Here is a 25,639-nt window from a genome sequence, read left to right on the forward strand (position 1 = left end):
GAACAATTATAGCTATATCAAACACGCACTATGAAAAATGTCTCTGTACCTTTTTTGTGTTGACTGTCACATCTGTTTTAATTATGGTAGCACATTTGAACAATATAAGTTGACCCAAAATGCTTGAGAGAGAGACGTATTTAGATTCTAGGTCTTCAAAAAAACAAAAACAAAACAAAAACTAGTTTTAAAATACATAAATTATGTTACATTGATTATTACATTTTTAAATTGATTGATACCCAAAGTGTACTATTACAAAACAGCACCACTGTGCCAGTGAACAAATCCCCAGGAGTGAGTGGTGGGGAAAGACAAAAAAATAAATAAAATAAAATCTTTTTTAAGTTAACAGTTTAGGAAAGTGTAGAACAACATTACCCAGAAGGCCCAGGTACATATGTTTTCTTTTTTTCCGGATGTAGCATCACATGAATTCACTGTCAACATGCAAGATGGCCACGCATCACAGGCAAAATGCTGCTGGGCGGAGGAAAGTACAGGTAAATTAGAGGCGTTACATTATTGATAAATGTGTGACAACGGCAACATCGGGGCCTCCAGCTTAAAGATGTTCTTCACAAACACCCGATAGGGAGTAAAAAATACATGCACAAGATAGCGTTGCAGTTAGGTGTCATGACTCAAGCCAGCTAACCTATCTAGCTTAGCATACGAGAGGTGTTAGCGGCATGTGCTAACGGTCGCTTCCAAATGATTACATGCTTTTGCAAACATTTTTTTCATACGAGCAAGTGTAAAATACTTTATAAGATAACTACAGATATCGCCTGTCAGTACAAAATAATAACACCCCTCCTGGGTTGCCGTTTGAAGCTGTTATGGCGTTGACGGAAGCTAAGCTAGCTACTGTATCCGGGCTCCGTCTAATTGCTAGTGAAACGTACGCGTCCGGGCAGGTCTGTCGTGAACCATTGCCAGTATGCCCAGCTGCCGTAAAATACACATTAAAGTTATGCACTTTCCTTGTTGTTAAACTGAAACCGGTTTGCATTATATGCCAGTGTGTATGACATTTAGTTAAGCTCTGTGTTTGTCTCGTTAACTCTGCAGGTCCTTGCAGTGCAAGTTCACGTTATACAAGTGTTAGCGCGTTAGAGCTTAAAGGGTGGGTGTGTTGGGTGGGTGTGTTGTGTGGGCCAAAACAAAACAGGTCGAGATTAGGAGTCTGAGCCCAGCGCCCATTCTCCTCTCTGTGTTCCAGGTATCATATGTCATTAGAGATGAGGTGGAGAAGTACAATCGAAACGGGGTGAATGCACTCCAGCTCGACCCTGCTCTGAACCGGCTCTTCACTGCAGGGAGGGACTCCATCATCCGGATATGGAGCGTCTACCAGCACAAAGTACAGCTTCTTGCCCTGCTCCGTTATGCTAAAACAGTCAACTCATTTTACATAAGGCAGCTGCTTTAGTATGCATTTCTCAAATCCCATGCCTAAGACTGTTTTAACTGTCCTTGTCCTCTCTTGTTATTGTAGCAGGACCCATACATTGCATCGATGGAGCATCATACAGACTGGGTTAATGACATAGTCCTCTGTTGCAATGGAAAAACTTGTGAGTTTTTTAAAGCTGTTCAGTTCACCCAACATTTTATTTTGAAACCCCCGTTTCTAATCTAAAAAAAATTTGCTTTCAGTGATATCTGCCTCATCGGATACGACAGTCAAAGTATGGAACGCACACAAAGGGTTTTGTATGTCAACGTTACGAACACATAAGGACTACGTGAAAGCGTTGGCTTACGCTAAGGACAAAGAGCTGGTAGCATCAGCAGGTCTGGACAGGCAGATCTTTCTTTGGGATGTGAACACACTAACAGCACTCACTGCTTCCAACAACACTGTCACCAGTAAGTAAAGATTTTGCAGTGTGACACTAGTATCCATTTCTGTCCTCTGGACAGAAGCTTAGATTAGATGTGAATTGTACTGAGTGTAATTTATATTCAGCATGACCGATATGTTCATGTCAAAGTCAGTCTGTACCTTTGGACTTATTATAATTTGTCTCCAACAGCTTCATCGCTGAGTGGGAACAAGGACTCAATCTATAGTCTGGCTATGAACCAGATGGGCACGGTTATTGTATCAGGATCCACAGAAAAGGTTTGTGACACACAGATGGACAGATTTACACAGTGCCCAGTGTTTACACTAAGGAATAAATGCGAACTTTCAGTTGTGTTACATTTTCGAAAATACTGAGACATAAACAGCTTCACTGAGCAACAATCTGTTTCTCTAACTACAGTCACTTTTAAAAGGACTCTAAGCTTCAATAACTCAGCTCTCAGGAGCGTCACAGGTACCAATTATAATCACTCATTCAGTGATTAGAATTGCTTTTTAGGGTCTCTGTGGATTATTACACGTCTCTTAGTCCTGTTTGGGTCCCTAAAAGGCTCATAATTGTCTTAGGGGTGATGTATAATTTGTTAAACTTCAGGTTTTTATGGCATGATCTCTAAGTTGCTTAGACCAGCGTCAAGATATAAAGAACAATTGTTATTGCCCTTTAAACTTCAAAGCATAGTTTAAGCGTTGCTCTGTAATCCAGGTATCATTTGTGATCTTAAATTGTAGCTTCACAGTTTTGTCTAGTTGACAGATTTCCAAATAAACCTCAGGCCTTAACAAAGCCTTTTTAGCCTTCTTCCATTCACTGAGTTCAGTTTTTTCAAAACCTTGAACCTGAGCAGTAGACAATGAATTACTACACTATAATCTAGTAATTGCCTTGTTAACTTATTTTTACTAATTTCTTAAAACGCAAAACCCATAAAAAGTTCTTTCATATTCTAACTTGTAGTCTTCAGCTCTATGTAGGTAGGTTACATGGCTTTAGTAAAATGACTATTATAAGAAAACTTAACTCTAACTTCTCTTAAGAATTTGTAAGCAAGTGATAATACAAGTTCTTCACTGACCTTTGGTTTCTGTTCAGATATCCTTAAAGCATTTCCATTAGGCTGTCACAAATCTGTGGATATTATAAACTATAAAGACTGCTTCAAAAATCTAATATAAAGGAAATGCATGAATGGTGTAATTGAGTGCGTACCTTGCTTTGTTTTAGCCCAGTAGGATTATCATGCATGTAAACACAGTGAAGTAGTGCCTGCTGTCGTTACCCTTCTTGTGTCTTTCTTCAGGTTCTGAGAGTGTGGGATCCTCGAACATGCGCTAAGCTCATGAAGCTAAAAGGTCACACGGACAACGTCAAATCGTTGCTGCTGAATCGAGACGGCACTCAGGTGAGTTAAATAATCTAAAATGCCGCGGCTGCCAAAGAGCAGAGTTTCAGAATCTAAAAGTCACCGGTCCTCCCCACAGTGCCTATCAGGCAGTTCAGATGGGACCATTCGCCTTTGGTCCCTCGGCCAGCAGAGGTGCATCGCCACCTACCGTGTGCACGACGAAGGGGTGTGGGCCCTGCAGGTCAATGAGGCCTTTACGCACGTATATTCTGGAGGCAGAGACAAAAAGATCTACTGTACGGACCTGCGTAACCCAGACATCCGTGTCCTTATCTGTGAGGAGAAGGCCCCAGTGCTCAAAGTAAGGGTCCAGCAAATAAGGGCTAGATTTTTGTAATAACTGCATAACAACCTGTGTAATGGTTAATTTTAGGATATATTTAACCATAATATTGAAAATATAAAAGGATGGGTCTCAGGGTCATTCAGCCTTTTTGCCTTTTCTTGCACAGATGGAACTGGACAGATCTGCGGACCCACCTCCAGCAATCTGGGTCTCCACCACCAAGTCATCTGTTAATAAATGGGTAAGCATGCGTGACACCTCTGAGATCAGTGATCCACTGTCAATGTAGTGAAGTATAGATAGAGGGTTGTTCATGTGGCCACACCTAACTGTGTTCAGCCATAATTCATCTGCAGTTCATTTAAAATTTAAAAGCAGCTTTGTAATTCTGTACTACAAAAGAGAAGAACGAGGAGTGGGGAAGCAATTATTAAAAGTTTTTGTTTTTTTGGTGTGTGTTTAGTCTCTAAAGGGAATGCACAACTTCAGATCATCCGGAGAGTATGACAACGACTGCACCACCCCTCTGACACCACTGTGTACTCAGCCAGAACAAGTCATCAAGGGTACTTTTGTTTTTTATTTCTTTTTTATGTGAAAGTATACAATCCTCCAAATCTCTTTTCCCTCTGTTAACTAACAGCGCTGTTGATGTTGCAGGAGGTGCCAGTATTATTCAGTGCCACATTCTGAATGACAAAAGGCACATACTCACCAAAGACACTAACAACAATGTGGCTTTCTGGGACGTCCTAAAGGTAAACCACACACTCTGGCATTAATGATTAAGATATTAGGATATGGGATGTGCTCTTATCTTGGTCTTTATTGGTCTTCATAGGTGGGAGGATAAGTGAAGGAGATTTCAGGGCGTGGCTTGCATCACTAAATGTCACTGATTAGTCAAATATGTCAGAATTTTAAAGCCAAATTTAAAAAAAAAAAAGCTGCTAATGCAGACTGTTTTTGTTCACTGTTCTAAGACATAACAACATGGAGATACAGCAGAACTGGGTGGTGATGCCCAACAAGAATGAATGGTTTTATAGTTGTGTAAAATAAAGAAGAGCTGTTGTTTTTGGTTTGTGAAATGAATGATTTTGCCTTATTTTTTAATCTTCCTGGGGCTGCCGTCCAGGAAGAAGAACTGATGGACCCCGAATGAACCTTTAGTTCTTCTGAAAGTTTCCCAGGCGTGGGTGTTGGGGCGGAGAACTCCACTGTGGTTTTATTGGTGCTCATCCACCTGAATGAGCTGATGAATCTGTGTGAATTAAAGTGAAATTGTAGGAATGCACACCTGTCGATATATCTGTAGTTTGAAATGACCTTTTGTGCTCACATTTGACCTGTAGGCATGTAAGGGCGAAGACTTGGGGAAGGTTGAATTTGACGAAGAGATTAAAAAGCGCTTCAAGATGGTCTATGTGCCAAATTGGTTCTCTGTTGATCTGAAAACTGGGGTGAGTTTCAAACCTGGTAATACAGGAGCCCGTCACATGATTTGACATTCAGTGTTTTCTAGCTGTGTTCTAACTTCTCCTGGTTGATTCCTGTCGTGGTTATGTGCTCGACAGATGCTCACTATCACTTTGGATGAGAGTGACTGCTTTGCTGCCTGGGTGTCTGCAAAGGACGCAGGGTTTTCAAGTTCCGATGGATCGGATCCAAAGTGTAAGAGATTACATTTTCTATACTAATGAAGGTTACGTAATGCAGAGCCAGAGGTCTAAGTTAGCATTACACAACGCTGATTTCTCCCCTTTGCAGTGAACCTGGGCGGACTATTGCTTCAGGCTCTGCTGGAGTTCTGGCCCAGAACCCGAATCAACCCCATGGACGAGGAAGAGAACGAGGTGAACCATGGTGAGGAGATTGATTGACTGATTCAATTATCCAGTGAATGCACAAACTGCCAAATGTCTGCACCGAGGGGAGCGTCATCGGGGCATGTTTTTTCCTTTGTCTTGTTTCCCTCGTCTTTTTATCCACTTGGCCTCAAACATGAATTGGCTGCAAACTGTGCCAGTGAGCGCATTCCAAGCCAAGATGTCATCGGGTTTGTTGATTATGTTCTTGTTCCCTCAGTGAACGGAGAGCAAGAAAACAGGGTCCAGAAAGGGAACGGATATTTCCAGGTGCCACCACACACACCAGTTATCTTTGGAGAAGCGGGAGGCAGAACCCTTTTTAGGTAAGCTAACTTTTAGATCGTCAGTTAAGGTCATGTTAGAAAGTCAAATCTTCCCCTTGTGATGTCATCACGTGTCATTAGAAATGGTCGCACAAGTCCAGCTTTTCTTTTGATCTGCTTTATTTTTACGCTGCAGGTTGCTATGTAGAGATTCAGGCGGAGAGACTGAATCCATGCTGCTCAATGAGACAGTCCCACAGTGGGTTATTGATATAACTGTAGATGTGAGTATCTCTGCTGATTTTTTTTTTTTTTTTTAAACCTCCTTTCCGTTGATCTTTTATTAAAGTGTGCATGTTGTGCTTTTCATCTATCCTGTCATATGCAGTGTTCCACTGGTGGCTGATCATAGTAAACCTGGTCAAAGTTTCACATAATAAAATCAGTGGATAATAATCTCTGTGACACTATTGGCTGATCATAGGGTCATAACTTGAAAGAGAGGGGCTATCCTAAATATAATCAAGCACAGCACAGCACCTAATGTTTTACATTTCTTGTTTGCAAAGGGTAGCCAATCATCAGAAAGTTGTCTGACAGTGAGTGTGAAAGAAACCTAAGCAGCTCATTTCATATATGTTTGACATGAGAGGCTGCTCCGAGACTCAGTATAAGATAAATAAGCATTATTTTTGAACTGTGGAGCATGCAGAGCTAGTCCAAGAATAAAAATATGGAACTGGAAATGAGCAGCTGGCTCCCTTATTTGCCCTTTATCCTGGGCATCATCCGTCATCTGCTCGTCTAACTTTGGTCTACATCGCTCTACATAATTTATTAAAATTAGAAAGCCCAAGTGCTCGTGTATATTTCATGCACATTTCATTCAAAAATTAAAAGAAGATTTTTTAAAAATGTGGCATGAGTAGTTGAAGCCCACTGGTTTGGAAGCTTGGAGGAAGAAAATCATGACTGCTTTTGTTGCTAAACACTACAAAGTGTTAATACGTATACTCTAGTTGGACGGCTTTAGTGTGGGAAGGAACTAAAAGCTGCATAAAACAGGCAAAAATAGCCCCGTGTTTGTATTTGAGATTCAGTACTTCTGAGTTTGTGTAACATGTTTTATACTTGGTACAGATGATGGTAATGAGTACTTCCTTGAGTTGCTTATAGACTAAAGCAGAATTGTGACTCCTATGATGATTCTCTCTCAGTCAGTAGTGGCCAGAATATACAGCACCTTAAAACCTGAAGCAGCAAAATGTTATTCATTTATCAGGTTACTGTTTACAAATGTGACCTGACCAACTTTCAAACTAAACACTCTGTTCTGTTTAAAGAGACTAGACGTGCACAGCTTGCCTGCTCTAATAGTAATCCACTAACACTCAGTTGTTAGTGAATGAGTGAACATTAAGGCAGTTAGAAACGACGAGCACTAAAAATGTGTACTTGCCTTTCACAAATTGCTCTATACTCAGTAGGGACTAAGGTATGACATTAAGGGCTATGACTGTGCACTTTATCACAACAGGATACAAATGTGAAACCTGATTGCAGGAGATTTCTTGCAGTGAGAAAGCAGAGGGAACTCTGCAGCATTGCCGTTAAAAAAGTTCTTCAACCACTTTGTGATTTATTTACTCAAGTTTAATACATGTTATTTTTATCACACGGTCAGACGAGGTGACACAGAGTCATTGCTTTTAAAGTACACGGACCAGCTGTGCCTGGCTGCGTAATCACCGCACTGCTCGCCAACAGGCCCGGTCTAAGCCAGAAAAAAGCTCAGCGGTGTTACAGATCCGTCACTGTTCTTCCCTGAATGAAGCAACACCATTTTCTTGTATCTTTGTGATGCGACATTTGCACTTAAACTTTGTTCTCACGTTTGAGTTACACGTCTTTTTTTTTTTTCCATGACAGAAAAATATGCCCAAGTTCAACAAAATCCCGTTCTACCTCCAGCCCCATTCTTCCTCTGGTGCAAAAACTCTAAAAAAGTAAGTTTGTAATTTCTCGTATTTCAGCAAAGATCCCTGTCACGTGCAGCTCTGCAATGTTCACAGCCGGTTTTTATACCTTCTTTGTCGCACAGGGACCGACTGTCGGCCAGTGACATGCTCCAGGTGAGAAAGGTCATGGAACATGTTTATGAGAAGATCATCAACTTGGACAACGAGTCACAGACCACCAGCTCCTCGGCCAACGATAAACCCGGGGAGCAGGAGAAGGAGGAGGACATGGCCATGCTAGCTGAAGAGAAGATTGAGCTAATGTGTCAAGACCAGGTGGGCACATCAACACGCTCTGTGAATGCACTGAACACAACTTCTCTTTCATGTTAGTAACCTTCTTTTGTTTTTGATTCGTCCAGGTGCTAGATCCCAACATGGACCTGCGAACAGTTAAACATTTTATCTGGAAGAGCGGAGGGGACTTGACACTTCACTATAGGCAGAAGTCCACGTGAAAGTCGTCATTTTTAAAAGCAGAACTCTTTGTCATTTGCCAATCACCACCCACCTCTGACATGTAGTACCCTAAAACCCCATTGTGTGGTCAAGAGTTGCAGTAACAGTGAGAATCCAGTAAAATTTGTGGGGACATGGCTCATGTTGTATTATAGGAAACTGAGAAGAACAGGCCGGCGCAGCCAACAGACACCTGGGAAATAAGTGGTCCATATTGTTTGTTTTTTTTAAGTTTGGACTTAAATGTCTCCTCTCTGCATCCTTTTTTTTTCCTTGTTCTTCTTCCTCACATCTTTGACTGTCCCTGCCCACCCTTTCCTGATTGGCATTTTATTTTTGAAGCGACTGAAGTTGCAGTGCGTGTTTGTGTATGTATGCACACGGATGTAGTAGACTGTCTGTTCTAGTACATTCCAGGAAACTGTCCTTGTTCTACAGACACTCCAGTCCTGTCTCAGCAGTATCACCAGTTTAGGAGTACACTTGGTCTCTGGGTAGCCTCACAGTCCCTCAAAGACAAAAAAACCCTCCTCTGTTCTGTAGTCGACGTCGTCTGCATTAACTTGAACTTAACCTCGGCTTAGACATCCAGTTAGTGCAGAGCTTGAACCTCATCGACAGAAGCAGTCCACGTTGTCTTTTGTTTTTAGCGGTGTTATCCTCAAAGGAATGAATGTTCTTTATTTTGTAAATATATGTACAACATTTTTCATTTAAATTACTTTTTCTTTTGGTTTTGCAGCTGTTTTCTTTTTGTTTTTGTACAGTTTACTTAAAAAAGCAAAAACACACAAAAATTATTTTTCCAAATCCCTGCAGCACATTCATGGTCATGAACGCTAAATGACTTGAATGGTAAGATTTGCATTTGTTGATTTCACTGCAATCTGAAACTTGCAGTTAGTATTTGTGTAGGTCATCTTAGCAATTGGGGAAATTATATATAGGGTATATATCTTAAACAGTAATTCATGCTTAGATGCTCTGCGTTTGGTTCACGAGCATGGACTCTGATGACAGCGAGGGTTGTTCCTAATGTATATTTCATTTAGATTCAGTAGGAGTTCAGTGGAGCATAAATTTAACTTGAAGGGGAATCTCATCTGAGATAACATACGAACATTCAGCCACTGTGGGAACTTCACCAAAGTGTAATAAATGCTAACACATCTTGTCGCTTGGTGTGTCACCAAGCCACAACAACAGATCTTTTCATTGTAATTTCCTGGAGTTTAATTTTGCCACGAGTGTGTGTAATGCCATAGCAGGAGGGAGGATGCATTGAGTGAGCTCTAATTGGCCAAAAATAAAAATCCAAGATGGGTACAAATAATCAGGCCATAACTCTGCAATATCCATTATTGTAATCATTTGTGAAATATGTATATTTTAGGCATTCAAAGAAATAAATTGGAATGGTTTAACAATGACAGGTTTTACCAGGATTATAAATGGCTGTCTCGAGTTGTATTGTGTTGAGCTGATCCAAGTGAAATAAGAGAAACGAGGGACTCCTTTTTTTTTTTCTTTCCCAGTGATTGTTTAACCATCGAAGATTCACCCATTTCACATTCATCAAGACTTTGCACTCATTCCTAATAAAACAGACAATTCATTGATAAAAATATCTGCAAAAAATACTTTTTCTTATTTTACACACTAGCACCTACTTGACCAATGAAAACTGTTAAGATGCCCCCAAAAATAAAAACAAAAATCAATTACTCAAGTATCACTAACTTGGCAGTCTTATATTTAATTAAATGCTTACTTTACATTAGCAATGCATTGTCTATGAAATGAAAGGTGGGTATAATCTAGTGTTGCATAGGTCATGGAAATTAAAAGGGGGCATAAATCTGGCTATACAGCAGTAAACATCCATTTTAGACTCATTACAAAGTACATCACTGAACAAAATCTAATTAAATATTAGTGTTAAAAACAAAAGTAAAACCTGTGCTGTTTCTATTCAGCATCGTCCCACAGTGAAAGCCCTTTATGTAGTGTCACCAATCTGGAGGATATAAAGTAAAATGTCCCATGTCTTATAATTAAAAGTGTTTCTTTGGGTAAGAGTTTAAATGACGTTGCTTCAAAACATTAAAGGTAACACTGCACCACCGCCAAAGACTATGGCGACTAATCTGAGTGGCCAACCGTCTAGTAACTTCAAAAAAATATTGATAATTGTCCTTGATAAAAAAGGTGCAGCTGTGCTTTGCAATGTCTGTCTTTGGAAAAATTCAAGTTTTGTTACATCGGCCTACCAGAAGCAGTCTCATTACCCGTATGATCCAAATTTGCACTCGGAAGGAAAAAGTTTGACCTTTAAAAACTGTTCTGGCTTACAACTAAGCAGTAACTAAATTCTCACATACAAAACACACAGAAGATTACTACAGTGCCTTTTCCTCACCCATCTTCTGCATTAATGCTGTAGCTGGTTTATGTAGTGTCACCAATCTGCTGACGCAGTCTTACATGCAAACAAGACAGACTGACAAGATAAAGTCTTCCCTCTGATGATCTATCCTAAAAATCATTTCTTTAAAAACAAAACAAAACGATTGTCGTCGACACTTTGCATTTGTCTGGCCTGACTTAAGCCTACTCAAAATGTGCCTTCTTGGGTTCCTACTCATCATCGTGCTCATGGTCACAGTGGTGAGCAGAAGCCACATGCAGAGGCTCTGCGATCTCATCCACTGACCCGAGAGTGTCCTCGATGGCCTGAGGTGGAGACCTGTCTGCGGTGGACTCCTCGGTGACCAGAGATGGGATGAGATCGACAGGAGATGAGCGAGGAAGGTCTTCAGCGGGCACAGAAGGCTCAAGAGAAAAAGACAACGCACCTATAGTTGGACTTTGACTATCACTAGACTCAATGAGAGAGCTCTGTGGCTCTGCACACTCTGTGAGCAGGTGGGAGAGTCCAGCTGGTGGGACGCTTGAATCAGCAGACAAGAGAGCAGGAGTGAGGTCTCTGGCTGCCTGGGAGATGTGCTCTTGTGGCTCATTCTGGTGGTCTGCTAATGATGGGAGCAGAACACTGTCCTCCAACTCTTCTGTAGTAAAACAAATATGGTTGAATTAAACAGAAGTGGATGAGAGAATTATATTAAACATACAACATATTTCATTGGCAGATGGCTAGTTCTCACTGAGCCTGGTTATACTAGAGGTTTCTTCCTGTTAGAAGAGTTTTTCTTCCCACGGTCACCAAGTGCTTGCTCATAGATGTTTCATTGTTGGGGTTTTCTGTGTATTATTGTTAAGTTTTTACCTCAAGTTTTTCCCAAATTAAAAGGCGACCGTGGTTCAGGGGGTTGGGAGGCTCATCTTGTAACAGGAAGGTTGCCGGTTCGATCCCCAGCTCTCTCTGTCTTGGTCGTTGTGTCCTTGGGCAAGACACTTCACCTACCACCTACTGGTGATGGCCAGAGGGGCTTCTGTCAGTCTGCCCCAGGGCAGCTGTGGCTACAACTGTGGCTCCACCAGTGTGTGAATGTGAGAATGAATGAATAGTGGAATTGTAAAGCGCTTTGAGGGTCTCGAAAAGCACTATAAATGCAATCCATTATTATTATTATTATATAAAGCACTTTGAGGTGACTGTTGTTCTGATTTGAACCTATATAAATGAAACTGAATATATTTCTTAAAACTGATGCATGAAAGTCACTGGACAGTGATGAACAGCTGCCACACTGACTTACCAACACCAGATATCTCGCTTTCCTTCTCCTCGTGCATCGCCAGCGAGGTGTTTGTCATGTCAATGGATGACATGGACAGATCCAGCCTGTCCACCAAGTCTGAAGGATCGGGGTTCATCACTGCCATTTCAGAATCAGAAAAACCTGGAAAATTCCAACAATAAAACACACTTCTTAAGAAGATTTTTGCAAACACAGCATATGCTAAGGTGAACAGAATCTTAACTGACCAAGCTCGGTGACCCTTTGAATGGGTGGAGGTAGATAAGAGTCCTCGAGGGTGACCTGCTCCAGGTTTAACTCTTCACTATTGCTTGAAGGTGCCATGAGAGGTGCCTGGAGACACACGCACACGGTGAAAGTTATTGACCTGTGTCAGCTTCTCAAATGTGAGATTTTGCTGTATTTTACTGTCACCTCTGTGTATCCATGCGCAGGCAGCTTTGGAGAGTGTTTCTCCTCAACATCAGGGGCAGAAGGCTCGACTGTTGATATTTCTGGATTAGCAGGGATTCGGTGCAGGTAGCCATAACCGATACCGCAACCCAAACTGCAGACAAACATTTGCAGATGCTTTAAGATATAATACAACAACTGATTAACAATTTACACATGAAATCATAGTTGCAACATGCAAGACCATCACCAAGTAAGACCCTATTCTGGGAATGTCTTATTTTAGGGATGTGAGCCTGATAGCCCACAGTGGGCTGGACCATTTTCTGTTGGTGTAAACTACATATATAATAAATGTGTAAATAATAAATATGAGAAAATATAGTGCAAGTTCAACAGTTTGTCCTTGTTTTTCTACACTATAATGAAATCTGTCAGCATGACTCTCTGGGCTTAAATTACAGAAAAAGTTTTACTAGCTCATTGCTCTGACTATCCTGTAATTTAAACTGAAAGTTCTTGTTATGTCACAAAAAATGTTCTTTTTTCTGGTTTTCTAAGGAGCTTGGAAAGAAAAGTGTCTGGACTTCTTTAAGTGGCTTTAAGACGTTTCACCTCTCATCCGAGAAGCTTCTTCAGCTGCAGGGTCAAAAGGTGGAGAGTCCCAGATTTAAGCCTTGTGGGAGTGTGCCCCCGAGAGGGACAATGGACACCCTAATGATCCTCTACTTAATCACATGAGCCAAGGAGTGAAAACGTGCGTAGGTCACAATCAGTCAAGGTATCGGGTGAGCTCATTGTGAAACCCCGTTCTCACACCTTGGCTCATGTGATAAGGTAGAGGAAGTCCAGAAGTCTAGACAATTTTCTTTCCAAGCTGCTTAGACTACAATGACCTGGATGACTGAGAAAACTTCACAGACATTTTTCTGGTTTTGTTTTTCTTTAGTGTGGGCCCCTTGTAAAAAAAAACCCTGAAATTTTTATATCATAAAGTGAAAAAACAGGAACTTTTCTTTGATTGAAGCATTTATTCATTACTTAATTATTAATTGGTTTAGTTAAAATTGCCATAAGTGAGATAGGAAAAGCTGTAAAACTTGTGAAAATACAGTTAAAAGTTTAAAATGTATGTCTTCCAGTGGATCGGATCTGAGTCTTTGAAAAAAATATGGCCCCTGGGCCTTAGGGTGCATCTGCATCAAAGAAAAATCTAAAAATAGTGGGGGGGGAAAACACTAACACGCATTAGAATGTGGAGTCCAGAAACCAGCGGGTGACATGACAATGATTACATCCATCTTTCATATACTGTCAGCTGCATTTGGCCATACCTGCCCTCTCCTCCCCATGCTCCGTTTGGTGTGACCACCACCTCTCTGCATAGGTCCGTTTGTGTGTTGTACACCAGCAGCTTCAGAGGTTTTCCTTCATGGGCCTCAATCAGTGAGAAAAAGTCTTCTGACTGCAAATGACAAACTCTGAATTAACTACTGGAGGTGCAAATTCGAAATTTTCATGCCACAAGTAATGTTGCATGGTTCTAATAAGACATCTTACATCTTGCAAAACCTGATCTGCTCCCACAATATAGTCACTGTGGGGCTGAAGCCCCGCCAGTGCAGCCGGTGAACTGGCTTCCACATCCTTGGAGAAAACAGAAACAAAAGATGAAGCCATAATGGACTCACAGCTACAGAAGCTGAGACTACAGTGAAGCACAATGCGTTTTAGTAGTTCTTTGACGATGCAACTCACCAGGACATGCCAAACATTTTCATTGGCCCCCTGGTAGCTGCAGAAGCGAACACTAGCGCCCAGCAGACCCTGCCCTCCCCACATGCTACTGGGCACCACCTCCAGCTCACGAACCCTCGTGGTTTTAGTGCTGTACACCTCCATCTTCACTGCTCTCTCCACGTTGGCTTTCAGAACCTCCTTCAAAAGGTCATTTTCCTCATTCTGGTGTGGAATAATTAAAGAAGACAACAATTATAGCAACCAGCTGTGTTAACCTTCTTCTTTTTTCATGTTCATCATATTTATCTACAGTCGCAGTGAATAACCAGTAAATGCAATTGTTATTATATGGCTGTAATTAAACTTACAAGTCTCTTGGTGTCAAGAGACAGGATGAAGTCGAAGAAGGGCTGCAGGCCAGCCTTCTCTGCAGGGGAATTTGGCTGCACCTGTCAAAATAAATACAAGCAAGTCTGCACTTTAATCTTTGAAGAAAATGATTTACTGGAATGTTTCAATTCAAATTAATATATAAGCAAGCAAATGTACAGAAAAACTAAATATTGCATCATTTTAAATAAAAAAAAAAACAGCGTCGCAAACGCACATCTTGATCAGTCGCATCGATTTATCAGTCGATCGACTAACCATTTAAGCATCTCTGAACTATAATCCAAAGTACTGCTTGTATTTTTTGCTGAAGCATGAAATGGTTATAGGAAAGCGGTTCGTTCTAAGCCGGTAAACATTTATTTCCATTAATACTGTCGTCGCGCTAGTTCTACTTGTCAAAGCATCACTTCCGGGCACTTAATAAAACAGAAGCTCAGTGGACTCAGACTTCTTAAAAGACTTTCTTTGCGACAAGTTATACGTTGTGCTAACATTTTATTTCTTAATAACACCGTAAACAAATACGTCCTAATGCACAGCTGCGCCCACAATGACACGTAAACTCCGTCTCTTCTGTCAGGTTTTTGAAACTACGAAGCTAGCTACCTGTTAGCATACAACACAGTTCATAAGCTGCTGTACATTCAGCTCCAGTTTCAGAGAAAAACGAGCCACGTTATAAGCCTTACACCGTGCACATGATATCCATACGTCCCTCCTTCGGATGCTTCTGAACTCTGAGATAAACCCATTTCTGCCGGGAACTCGTTTAAAAATTACTGTCATCAGAAAATACCGACAATTACCACAGTTGACAGTTCTCGGCCATCTTGTCCGCAGCCCAAACCAGTCGAACATCGCTGCTGTCGATCCTCGGACACCGTGCAGGGTCGCACATCATTGACAGTGTTTATTTGCTGCCTCATACCTCAGATTCTGTTAAACCGGCTTCAAATTTCAGTGTTATTTGATGTGACTCAGCTGTGACGCCTGAAAAGTTAGCAAATTTCATAAACCCGTATCTTATATGATTAGTACCCACAAAACATATTCAATTTTTTAAATAAGGACTTTTTCTATTCTAGGATTTATTTATTTTTTTGCATATTTTTAACTTGGGGCATGTTTACCACTGTGTAGCATCCCCTCTATTTATAACAGCAGCCAGTAAACATCTGGGAACTGAGGAGACCAGCTGTTGGACTTTCAGAAGAGGAATGTTGTCCTATTCTCGTCTGATAGAGGATTCTAGCTGTTCAACATTCCTGGGTCTTATTTTTCCTACTTTTTTGTTCCATGATGCTTTAACTAGTGAAAGGTCTGGCCTGCAGGAAGGCTGGACTCTTCTACTCCAAAGCCATGCTGTTGTAGTAGCTGCTGATTGCAGTTAAGCATCATCTTTCTGAAATATGCAAGACTTTCCATGAAAAAGATGTCATGTCGATATGTTTCTGTAAAACCTCTATATACGTTATGCCATTGATGGAGCCTTTCCAGATGTGCAAACTGCCATTTCCACAGATACTGCTGCTCCCCAATAACATGAGAGATGAAGGTTTTTTTAGGTGCTGATGGAAAAAGAAAAAAAGAATTTAAATTGTGATTCCCGTGACCACAGAACAGCTTCCCACTTTGCTTCAATCCACTTTAAATGAGCTTTGACTCACAGAAGACAGGAACATGTTCACATATGGCTTCTTCTTTGCACAACATTAATCTGCATTTGTGGTAAACTGTGTTCAGTCTTCACAATTTTACACTGAGGATCATTATGCTGAAATTATTCCAGAATTTGTAGACGCAGTTTTAAATTGATTAGTGAATCTATGCTCATATTTACTTCTGAGAAGTTCTGCTTCTCTAAGATGTTCTTTTTATAAGTGTATAGTTTCAAAATGTTGGTCCAGCTATTTCTTCTTAGTGCCACTTTTTTTTTTACATTTCTAACCTTTCATTGCTCCCGTCCTAACTTTTTTGAGACGTGCATTTTCATTAACTAATAAAATGTCTCACTTTGTTTCTCGCATTTGATATGCTTTCTGTGTTCTATTATGAATACAGCGTGGCATTGTGAAATTGGAAGATTGGTGCTTTCTATTTTTCTTTAGATTTTAATCGGCATAACATTTTTGGATTTTGGTTTGTAGTGTAAATAGTGGGAGCACCTGGAACAACCACAAAAATAGAGACTTTCATACAAAATTGCACCTCAAACAAAAAATTGCAATCAAATAAATAAAAATATTTTATTATTCCATCACAGACACACTCTGACCATACTGCTAAACACATAACAGATAATCCACAGTGACCCTGGCAGTTATTAAGAAAAAATATTCACATACTAGAGGCTGGAGTCATGAGTCACAGTGGATTAGCTCTATCCTGTCTTGGCCACCTTCCAGCAGTATACACGTGTTTCTATTCACATGGCACCTCTCTCTTCTTGCATACCCTCTAGGGTATGGGCACGATGACAAAAAAAATTAAATAACACATCAGATTTTTATTATATAGTTTTAGGAAATTAAAAAAGACATAGATTCTAGGCAAATACTTCTTCAAATACTCAAGGCAAATATTTTTTCAGCAATAGAAAAATATCCAGCTACGAAAAATATGTCATCATCCATTAGTCAAAAAATTATTACTAATACATAAAAGCAGTGCTCAGGACATTACATTCTCTCACACATTTTCTTTTATCGTATCACAAGAATTCCTTAAATCTGCTTAAAAGGAAAAAAAAGTTGGGTATCAGTGACTGAATAAATCTACTCTGTGTTCTGTTCAGTTAACCCGATCAGAGACTCCAGGAGCTGGGTGCTCGACTCGTACTGTGGCAAACTGACGGAGCTAAACAGCTGGAGGTGGCGAAAACTGTCTGGGTGTCTGTGCCCTTTGAAAGAGCTGTGCAGTGGTCCGCAGGGATAATCGCTGTCAAAGAACTCCAGGTCGGAGTCAGAGGACAGACTCAAGTCCATGTATCTGCTAAAGGAATAGTCCACAGTGGGAGAGGGCGTGTTTGGCAAGTCATCGAGAGAGTCGTCGTTGAAGACGTCTCTGGGTTGATTCGCATTTTCATCAAGATAATCTGTCACTGAGTTTCTGCTTATATTGTCTGCGAATGTGTCGACTGTGTGTGGTCCCGTACTGTCAGTAGTACTGCTGTGAGTGGCAGAGCCGCTGCTGCTGCTGTGCTGTGTCACTGGGTCTCTTTGAAGCCTCAGGTGGCTGTATGAGGAGTAGTTATTACTGTCCGAGTCACAGAGGCTAAGAGCACGGCTCAACCCTCCATCAACATCAGGGAGACTGTGACCCCCGCTGCAGCCTCCTCCTGCATCACAGTCAGAGGAGGAGCAAGAGGATTCAGTCATATCGCTGCTGCAGCTGTTCTCCTCCACTACCAAGCGTTCTGGGATGAAATGGAATGAAGGGGTGGCAGGCATGGTGACAGGAAGGCCAGCCTCCTCTGAGGTAAAGCCATAGGGACAGCTCTTGTCCTGTGCATTCTGCTCTGTACAGACCTCCTCCTCCTCTTCATGCTGTTGAATCACCTCTGTAAGTCCAGCCCGGTCCTCAGGGTTCTGTTTTTCATCTTGCAAACGCCGCTCTAATTCCAGTCTCATGACGGTGTGGATGTAATGAGTCTGCACACGGCGGGAATCAAACTCGAAGCGTCCCTGAATGTTACCACAGCTGTCCTTACTGCAGCCACACGGGAAATTGGAGTGGTCCACCTGTATGTGACAAAAGCAAGGAAAGAAAATGGTGATTTACTCATAAACAGAACCTACCGACTCAGCTTAGTGATTCACGGATTCTCTGCATCAGTGAGTCACTAAGAAACAAACGTAGGTGAAATAATAACCAACCTTCAGCATCTGACTATATACAAGCATACGTACTCAGGGTAGACTACAATTTACATTCAAATCAGTCTGAATTACACATGTTGAAACTACCCTTTATGGAGGGAAGGTTTGGAGAAGAAATTCTGTGTATGTGGAGATGTACCTGACACTTAATGCCCGCCAGACTGCACGCGCAGGTCTCTGGCTCACAGAAGCCTCGGCAGTCACATCCACAGGTCTCTCTAGAGAGTCGCAAGGCATGAAGCTGCCTCTTCTCCTCCCTGTCGATGAACTTGACCCCTGCTGCTTGTAGGATGGCTTGGCGATGTTTAGAGGAGAATGGCTGAAGGAAACCTCTGTCCTCCTGATCGCTATCACTGACGTCGCTGTCAGTGTCTTCATCTGGGATTTGATCTGTAGTAAGCCTGTCTGCTTCCTGCTGGTCAATGGCCCCACTGGTAATCAGCTGGAGTGAGCACAACAGAAGTAAGTCAGAAAGGTGTCATGCAGACAGGCGCTGCAAACGTTTAGAAATGAAATGCACCTACTTTGTGTTTTAAAGCTTCTAACCGCTCTTTCCTCCGTTTCTCTCTGAGCCTCTGTCTGCGCCTGTCCCGTTGTTCCAGTGCATGCTCGGATATCGTGTACTGTTGAAGGCTGCTGTGCTTCCGCACCATGCCAAGGGTGGCACCTCCACGGCTGGGCACGCTGGTAAAGCCCTGGCACCGCGGGAAGCTGAACACTGTCACCTGGTCAAAGCGTACGGTGCACGGTCTGCTTGCAAGCTTAGGCCTCTTCAGGATGGAGTGAGCTGGTTGTGTTTAGAAAACAAACAGCAGAATCATCATGTAAACTGAGGAACTACGGTACCTGGTTGTGGTGTAAAGTAAGCATCTGGTAAATGACACCATTTACTGTAAAACATAAGCATGTTGGTCAGGCCAGGAAATAGAAATTTATTTAAGGTTTACTTCAGCATAAATAACTAAGACATGGATTTCAAAATGAAGTATTCCCAAAGAATAAGAAGAACATTAAGGCTGAACAGTGACAGAAAAAAAGGACTTTGTTAAATAAAGGGTCCTTAATGGCTGTGTACTTCTGAATATAGACTCATTCCCCTGAAATTAACCCTCATAATGATAATAAAAGACATGCATCTGTAAAGTTACTTCAAGCGCACCTATTATTCCTTTCCTTATCATTAAAAATGACAAACGTTACAAATAATTGTCCATCAATTGTTTGAACCTTATGTCTGTGAGGGGCATCCAATCAGAATAAAAGGAATGGGAGATAAAATGGCTTATTTCAGACAGTGGATTAAATCAGTGTCGGATGGTTTTGATTATGTGAATCATGCAAAGCTACTCTAAAAGAATCTTTGTATAAAGTGCTGTTTGATGTGTGTATAAAAGGGGCGCTTTAAAGAAATTAAGCAAAACTTTAACATTTGACTTTTCAACTTGGTCACCAAAGTGTACACACAGATCCTCAGGCTCAATTTTTTATGTTTCCAAATGATTACCATCAGAAAAAAGAAATCTATTTGGTCACTCTTAATTTGCTCTTTCAAGAGCAATGCCACGTTCTCACAGACAGAGTCCGCCTTGCTCAGAGTTAAGTGCTGCTTTGAAGTACTGTTCAAGTCCCTTTTCTCCTAATTTCACATGAAGCACAATTCCAGGAAAAGATTCCTTGATGCCTGATAAATACGGGCTGAGTTGTGACACAGGCTTTGCAGGTCTCAGCGTGGCCACTAGGGGACACACTACAGGTGCTTCACTACAGAGGCCAGGGTCAACAGTTGAACACATGTACAAAGGAAATACCAAGACGGGTCGATTGCAACAACAGGCTGATCAACAGAACAGAGCGGGGGAGAGACGTGAACTGCTTTGCTGCCTGCTGCTACTTGGGTGTTTATCACAGTATAATTAGGCACTGGCAGTTTAGTTTTCAATCCATTCATCGGGTTACTGCTTCATGTAACAGTTTGGCTTCAACAAATTGCCTGACCTTCACACATAACTGAGGCTGAACTCCAGTTGCAAAAGTCAGTAAACAAGGGAGACCAGCTGATTAAGCTTGCCTCAGCTGCTGTTTGTCCAGGCAACTTCCACAACGAATCCATCAAGTCTAGCAGACACCGTGTTTGTCCTGTCCAAGAGATTACTGTAAATATTCTGAAAACATTTCCCCCAAACCTTTGTTTATTTGAACATGACCCAAAGCATGTCTCTGTGTCTGTCTTTTCCCTCCTCCAGCTCGCTCTTCCTATTTTCACCTCCCGATTTCCTCTGTGGCGAACCATCGGCCACCCACAGACCTCTCTGTGTCTCTCCTCTGGCTGCCGGTGCCTCATTACGAATCTCTGTCCTTTGGGACATTCAACTTCTCCTCTTGCCTCGCTCTCTAATGTGTGTGTGCTGTTGTTGTCTCTCAGTCCATCTGTGTGCCAGTTCCCTTCTCCTTTATGTGTGTGAAATGTGTGTTCTGTTAGTGCAGCTTGTTTCGCTTCTGAGGCTCAAGTATTTGTTTAGCGGCACCTGGATGTGGCTTGATATCCTCCTGTATCTACAGATCTATAATTGCGTCAGCCTGATTGCCCGCTTATTAACATCTCTGGCAATCCTGTTCTTTGATGCATCAAATTTTGTGACTATAAGCACTTCCAGTGATGATAGATGGGGTGTGCAGCCTCGTGACATTTGAATAAAGGCCATTCGATATGGCTTGTTTAAAGTGACCCTACTATTCAAATTGATTCCACAACTTCCTAGCACTCAGGCAAATGATCTTCTACACAACCAGCCAGGCAGTCCAGAGGCGAGCCATCCTGCCTCTGTGTTATCTAGAACAGCCCTAAGGTTAGCGTTTTCATATCAGTCAGTCATAACTGTGCTGCTGCGGGGCGATAAGAGACACTCCTATAAAAAGCTGATGGGAAAGTGGACAGATAAGGAAGACGTTTGCATTATTTGAAAGACAAGGAAAAAAGACAGCTGGTTTGAAGACTTACTGGGCAAACTGGTGGGTGAAGCAGGGCTGCGAGGTGTGAAATCCTGATTTTCAGAAGAGCCGCGCTCTCCATCAGAGTCTGACTCTGAGGAGGCAGGAGAGGAGAGGGAGGATGGGGGAGACGAGCAGGAGGAGGAGGATGAGTAGGCATTGTCATCAACCTCTGCAAACTTTCTCTTAAGGATGCCTCTCATTGTTGCACTGCGGTGGGTGATATGCATTCTGCAGAAACAAAAAGGAAGCAGGGGCATTAGTTTGAATCACACAAGAAGAAAAAGAAATGGATTTTAGTCCTTTACAATTAGATCTTATGCAAATCAGCACTTTAATACTGGAACAACTATTCAAGACAGCTGAGCGATACTGAGACAGCGCTGCGTTCTCACATGTATTGGAAACTGAGAACGTAAACAGCACTTTTCAAAAGCTAAGGGAAAGAACGATCTTCCTGCCGAAAGCTGCCTGTCAGCTGGTCGAGCCAGTTTCAGGCCACAAGTTTGTTTAGGCGAATTCAGTCTTGATAGTGATTATCCTACAAAGTCATGTTTCGTAAGTGGAACAACGTCAAGAGAAATCTTTTGTTGACTAACAACAAGATGAGTTATATATTTTAAAAAAATAATAAAAAAAATCAACATTTCTTTTTCTTGTTCTTTTCCCCGCTGAGTAATTAACATTCCAGTGATTCCTCGAGTTTTTTGTGAAGAATTCGTGGAAACAGGCCGTGCAGTGGTTGTGTGCTAAGAGCTCGGGTGGGGTGGGTGGGGGTGGGGGATGTAATGGTTCAAGTGAATGCTATTTTTGGATGTGAACATGGAAATACAAACTCTGAGGGTTGCACACTTTGGCAAGACTTTCCTAAACTACTGAGAAAAAGTGAGTAGCAACAGAAAATAAAAGCTGTTAGGCACAAGCCCCATTTACTGCTTGCTTGTTTGAGGGATGCAGCAGATGACCGATTTTGTTCTGCTAAGTATTTTTAAATACTGACCGACCGGTTTGAGCCGTATAAGCTCTGAAAACACAAAGCACAATTTTCTCAAAGAAGAACTTGGTTTATATATGTTTATGTGGTTTTGCTTGAGAAACATTAAAAAAAAAAAACTCCAAAAATCCATGTGAGAATAATATTGTAGAAGTCAGTCAGTGAATATGCACGTTTCCTATTTTGCCCTGTTATATGAAGACATTTCAATGAAAAAAAAAAACTATTAAAATGTAAAGCCTGGCATATAGCTCTTATTCTTCTTTGCCAACAGTTAGAAACATCTGCACTGAGCATGCTATTGTGATCCAATAGGTAACAGGACTGGGATTTAGACTGAACTTAACACAAGCAACCGAAAACATACCACACACACCCACAGTTACAACAGAAGCATTTCTTTTTCTTGTCAGAGAAAAGGAATGTAAACCACTGCACTGACAGTCTGTCACTGCCCTACACTAATACACAGTCAGCCAGGGTCCACACGGGGCTTCAGATAGTCTGCAGTAAGCAAATACCTTAGACCAGTGAGGCTGTGTGTGTGTGTGTGTGTGTGTGTGTGTGTGTGTGTGTGTGTGTGTGTGTGTGTGTGTGTGTGTGTGTGTGTGTGTGCGCACTCAGACTGAGCAACTTCCTGGATCCATCAGCAAATACGAGATGAAACAAGAGACTTAGCTCAGCTCCTACACTGTTTACACAAAAGGAACCATTGCTACAAAGACAGCTGGAAAGGAATTTATCTCAGGTGAAAAGCATCTGCACAGTCATGCTCAAGGTTTCCAGAATCAGAGTGAGAGTTGTGTCTAATTAATACTGCAGAGCAGTGCTATTATAGCACCCTCTTGTTCCAGTTCTATCACATTTATTACATTTAATATCTGACAGAGCAGAAAAGCCTCGCAGTTCGCCTAGGTGTCCGCTGAGACCACATCAATAATTTAAAGGTTCAAAGCAGCAGCAGCAGCAGCAGCAACGGGGAGTGCGCGTGCGCGTTCATGTGTAACAGTAAGAGGGAGGTACTACACTGTGTTAACGCACATAAGTGATTAAGAAGAGGTTGCAGGACTTTTAATGGGACAAAAACTTCCACAACAATACAAGGATAGAATAAAACGTTCAGACAATCATTAAATGCCTTAAGGAATGTTACACGGGGTTTTCACTGGAAGAGAGTAGGAGTCGTTTCCTGTTTGGCATAATAACAGTCATTAGGCAGCTGACCTCTTCACCTCGCGGAGGGAGACACACACACAGCGATCATATCAGCCACAATGACAACACTGTTCCCCACTGCTCGCTACAGGGCAAACACTTGCGGGCACGGTCAGCGTAAGCGCAGCAGGACACACACATACACACAAACACATACAAGTTTTCTTCAACATTACTCTTGTCCGTTAAGTGTTAAGGTGTGAAATATGAAGCAGAAAATCAGCATAACTGTAACTTACCACATTTCACACAAATATGCCACACAGTTTTTATAAGCATAAAGAGAAGTGAAAAAAGCATGAAACAATTTAAGGTCACTCTATAGGCTAAAGTATTTACTGACAGAGAGTTTTTTTTTAGTTACTCACCACAAATTAACACACAGCATAGTAACAAAGAAGGAGCAAACTGACACAAAGTTACGTGTCCTGTCCGCCGTCCAGCCAGCTGAGCATTGTGTGTCCGCCTGTGTTTAAGTGAAGCGACACAGTAGTACCAGTGTGATCATGAGAGGACTGGCTGGGAGCTCCCAAAGACACGAAACACGGCAACAAGATACTTCACCCCCTCCTCGAGACCTCAACTATGTTTCTTGGGAAATCACGTACACGGCAGTTTCGCCTCATAAGACAGCAACAGCATTTTCGTTTTCATTAACGCTGAGCTTTTTGTATCACTTACTATAGTACGTTGACATTTCAGCACAGGCTAAACCTCGCGCAGAAGAAAGTAATAATATATAAGACGCTAGCATAACAATGTTATTAGCCTCGACGTAAACGTTTCAAGAGCTTAATATTTACTCGCTAGTAGTATAACAGCTTCCATCATTACTCTCTTATACTGTATCACTATTTTGTCCCATAGATTCATTAGCCAAAGCTCAATCGTTTAGCTTAATAATCCGGAAGTGTCGGGCAGGTAGTCCTCTTGCTTACCATCAGTCCTCTGTGGCTGCCCTGTCTGTCTTGACGCAGACGGTGACACACGTAGAGGCGGGAGACGCCTCTCACTCAGTGCTGCCCACAGATTCCTGTCTGTTGTGTTCACACTGTACTGTTCCCACTGGTGATGTGCTGGTAAATAACCTTTAGACCTCCAGCTGGTGATTATTATCAGAAGGCACTCAGCCACTGTTACAAACGAGTTAGGACACGCAGTGTCTTGGCAACGTTTATGTTTATTCCTATGTAGGGTGTATTTTTTTATTTATTTTTATTTTTATTTTTTTATTTTTATTTTTTTAGCAAATATCAGATCAATGCATTTGCAAATAAATGAATAGAAAACACAAACATAAAAGAACTACAGAACTTACTTAAAGTAAAAGTAAAGTAAACATAATAGTATTTCAATAGTATTCAGACTTCCTTGGGGATTTAATCCTTTTATTTAAACAAGGCTTTCGCATCTTTGTAAGCCACCTTTAGACCTGTAGTAAAATTGTGATAAGACCATCATTAAACGTGAGATACAGCCCTTGGCGTTTGTGTTGTTTTCCTTTAATATATTTCCTGTTACATTGGTAGGAGTGATGGTTCCAGTCAGGCACTTTAAGAAACAGTTTGCAGTGCAGAAGAGCCGAAGATGGCCAGGATTATGGATTTGGATGTAAAGCCTCTGCCCGTTTAACGCAAAGAAAAATCCTCTTTCTTGCTTTCACGCCACACTCCTCACAAGCAGATGTTGTCATAAATGAAAGCCTATAACATGTATATGCACACACTCATTATGGGCTATCCAAACAGAGCTTTTCTTACACCGTGAACCTTGTGGCTGAGTGAAGGTAAAGCGGCTGGATTTAAGATTCCAGTGCCTCTGCTTTTAAAGATAATCATAGGCTGTGCTCTGCGTCCCCGACTGGGAGGAAAATGAAGCTCAGGGGAGACAGACAAAACAGATGGACAGACAGATGAACGGAAAGATGGACATGCCCAAAATACTCCTGGGCTCAAGCTTTGACCCCCTTGTGTTGATACAGATCTGTGCAGCAGTTTGAAAGGGTTAAATAATAGCTGCACTAATGCCTAAATATCTGCTTGTCCAAATCCTCTGGTCAGAGGAAGGGCCGCTCATCCTGACTTCAGCACTCTGTGGAAGTGTGTTACGAGAGAGTGACCCACTTTGGCTGGGATCA

At 41.7% G+C, this 25,639-nt stretch overlaps 3 protein-coding genes across 4 annotated transcripts; 1 reads left to right on the forward strand and 2 right to left on the reverse strand.

Moving 5' to 3' along the window:
- Positions 1–431: 431 nt before the first annotated feature.
- LOC102209195 (WD repeat-containing protein 48) lies at positions 432–8,900 on the forward strand. Of its 2 annotated transcripts, none has more exons than XM_005740185.1 (18): positions 432–503; positions 1,226–1,366; positions 1,502–1,580; positions 1,663–1,875; positions 2,043–2,131; positions 3,178–3,279; positions 3,359–3,583; positions 3,735–3,809; positions 4,032–4,134; positions 4,229–4,326; positions 4,924–5,031; positions 5,146–5,242; positions 5,339–5,434; positions 5,657–5,762; positions 5,899–5,986; positions 7,632–7,708; positions 7,804–7,996; positions 8,083–8,900. In XM_005740185.1, the coding sequence occupies exons 1-18, from the start codon at positions 432–434 to the stop codon at positions 8,176–8,178; spliced, it is 2,058 nt and encodes a 685-aa protein (XP_005740242.1). In that variant the 3' UTR covers positions 8,179–8,900. The 2 variants fall into 2 exon arrangements, with proteins under 2 accessions (XP_005740242.1, XP_005740243.1); XM_005740186.1 differs by having other exon boundaries at positions 1,505–1,580.
- Positions 8,901–9,706: 806 nt separating this feature from the next.
- Positions 9,707–15,297, reverse strand: LOC102209669 (Golgi reassembly-stacking protein 1). The gene is made up of 9 exons (XM_005740187.2): positions 15,117–15,297; positions 14,403–14,483; positions 14,053–14,256; positions 13,855–13,941; positions 13,629–13,759; positions 12,316–12,448; positions 12,129–12,234; positions 11,899–12,042; positions 9,707–11,247 (listed from the first exon to the last, which is right to left on the reverse strand). Exons 1-9 carry the CDS (start codon positions 15,177–15,179, stop codon positions 10,817–10,819), a joined length of 1,380 nt encoding a protein of 459 aa, XP_005740244.1. The 5' UTR covers positions 15,180–15,297; the 3' UTR covers positions 9,707–10,816.
- A 1,351-nt stretch (positions 15,298–16,648) lies between these two features.
- On the reverse strand, positions 16,649–24,032 carry LOC102209953 (cysteine/serine-rich nuclear protein 1). The gene is made up of 5 exons (XM_005740188.2): positions 23,871–24,032; positions 21,304–21,524; positions 18,830–19,092; positions 18,445–18,747; positions 16,649–18,167 (listed from the first exon to the last, which is right to left on the reverse strand). The coding sequence occupies exons 2-5, from the start codon at positions 21,521–21,523 to the stop codon at positions 17,202–17,204; spliced, it is 1,752 nt and encodes a 583-aa protein (XP_005740245.1). The 5' UTR covers position 21,524; positions 23,871–24,032; the 3' UTR covers positions 16,649–17,201.
- Positions 24,033–25,639: the final 1,607 nt, after the last annotated feature.

The sequence above is a fragment of the Pundamilia nyererei genome, unplaced genomic scaffold, assembly GCF_000239375.1.
Source record: "Pundamilia nyererei isolate P.nyererei 1_Seehausen unplaced genomic scaffold, PunNye1.0 scaffold00098, whole genome shotgun sequence".
Lineage (NCBI taxonomy): Eukaryota > Metazoa > Chordata > Actinopteri > Cichliformes > Cichlidae > Pundamilia > Pundamilia nyererei.

Bases quoted from the DNA above. Each gene is read 5' to 3' on its own strand.
- LOC102209195 (XM_005740185.1), top strand. From the start codon at position 432: ATGAATTCACTGTCAACATGCAAGATGGCCACGCATCACAGGCAAAAT. The intron at 1,581-1,662 runs GTGAGTTTTTTA...ATTTGCTTTCAG, and splicing joins CTGTTGCAATGGAAAAACTT to TGATATCTGCCTCATCGGAT. The intron at 7,997-8,082 runs GTGGGCACATCA...TGATTCGTCCAG, and splicing joins AGCTAATGTGTCAAGACCAG to GTGCTAGATCCCAACATGGA.
- LOC102209669 (XM_005740187.2), bottom strand. From the start codon at position 15,179: ATGGGTTTATCTCAGAGTTCAGAAGCATCCGAAGGAGGGACGTATGGA. The intron at 12,043-12,128 runs GTCAGTTAAGAT...GGAATTTTCCAG, and splicing joins TCAAAGGGTCACCGAGCTTG to GTTTTTCTGATTCTGAAATG. The intron at 11,248-11,898 runs GTAAGTCAGTGT...GTTTTACTACAG, and splicing joins AAGCGAGATATCTGGTGTTG to AAGAGTTGGAGGACAGTGTT.
- LOC102209953 (XM_005740188.2), bottom strand. From the start codon at position 21,523: ATGCATATCACCCACCGCAGTGCAACAATGAGAGGCATCCTTAAGAGA. The intron at 19,093-21,303 runs GTAAGTCTTCAA...AAACACAACCAG, and splicing joins TTCACCCACCAGTTTGCCCA to CTCACTCCATCCTGAAGAGG. The intron at 18,748-18,829 runs GTAGGTGCATTT...TGCTCACTCCAG, and splicing joins TAGAAGCTTTAAAACACAAA to CTGATTACCAGTGGGGCCAT.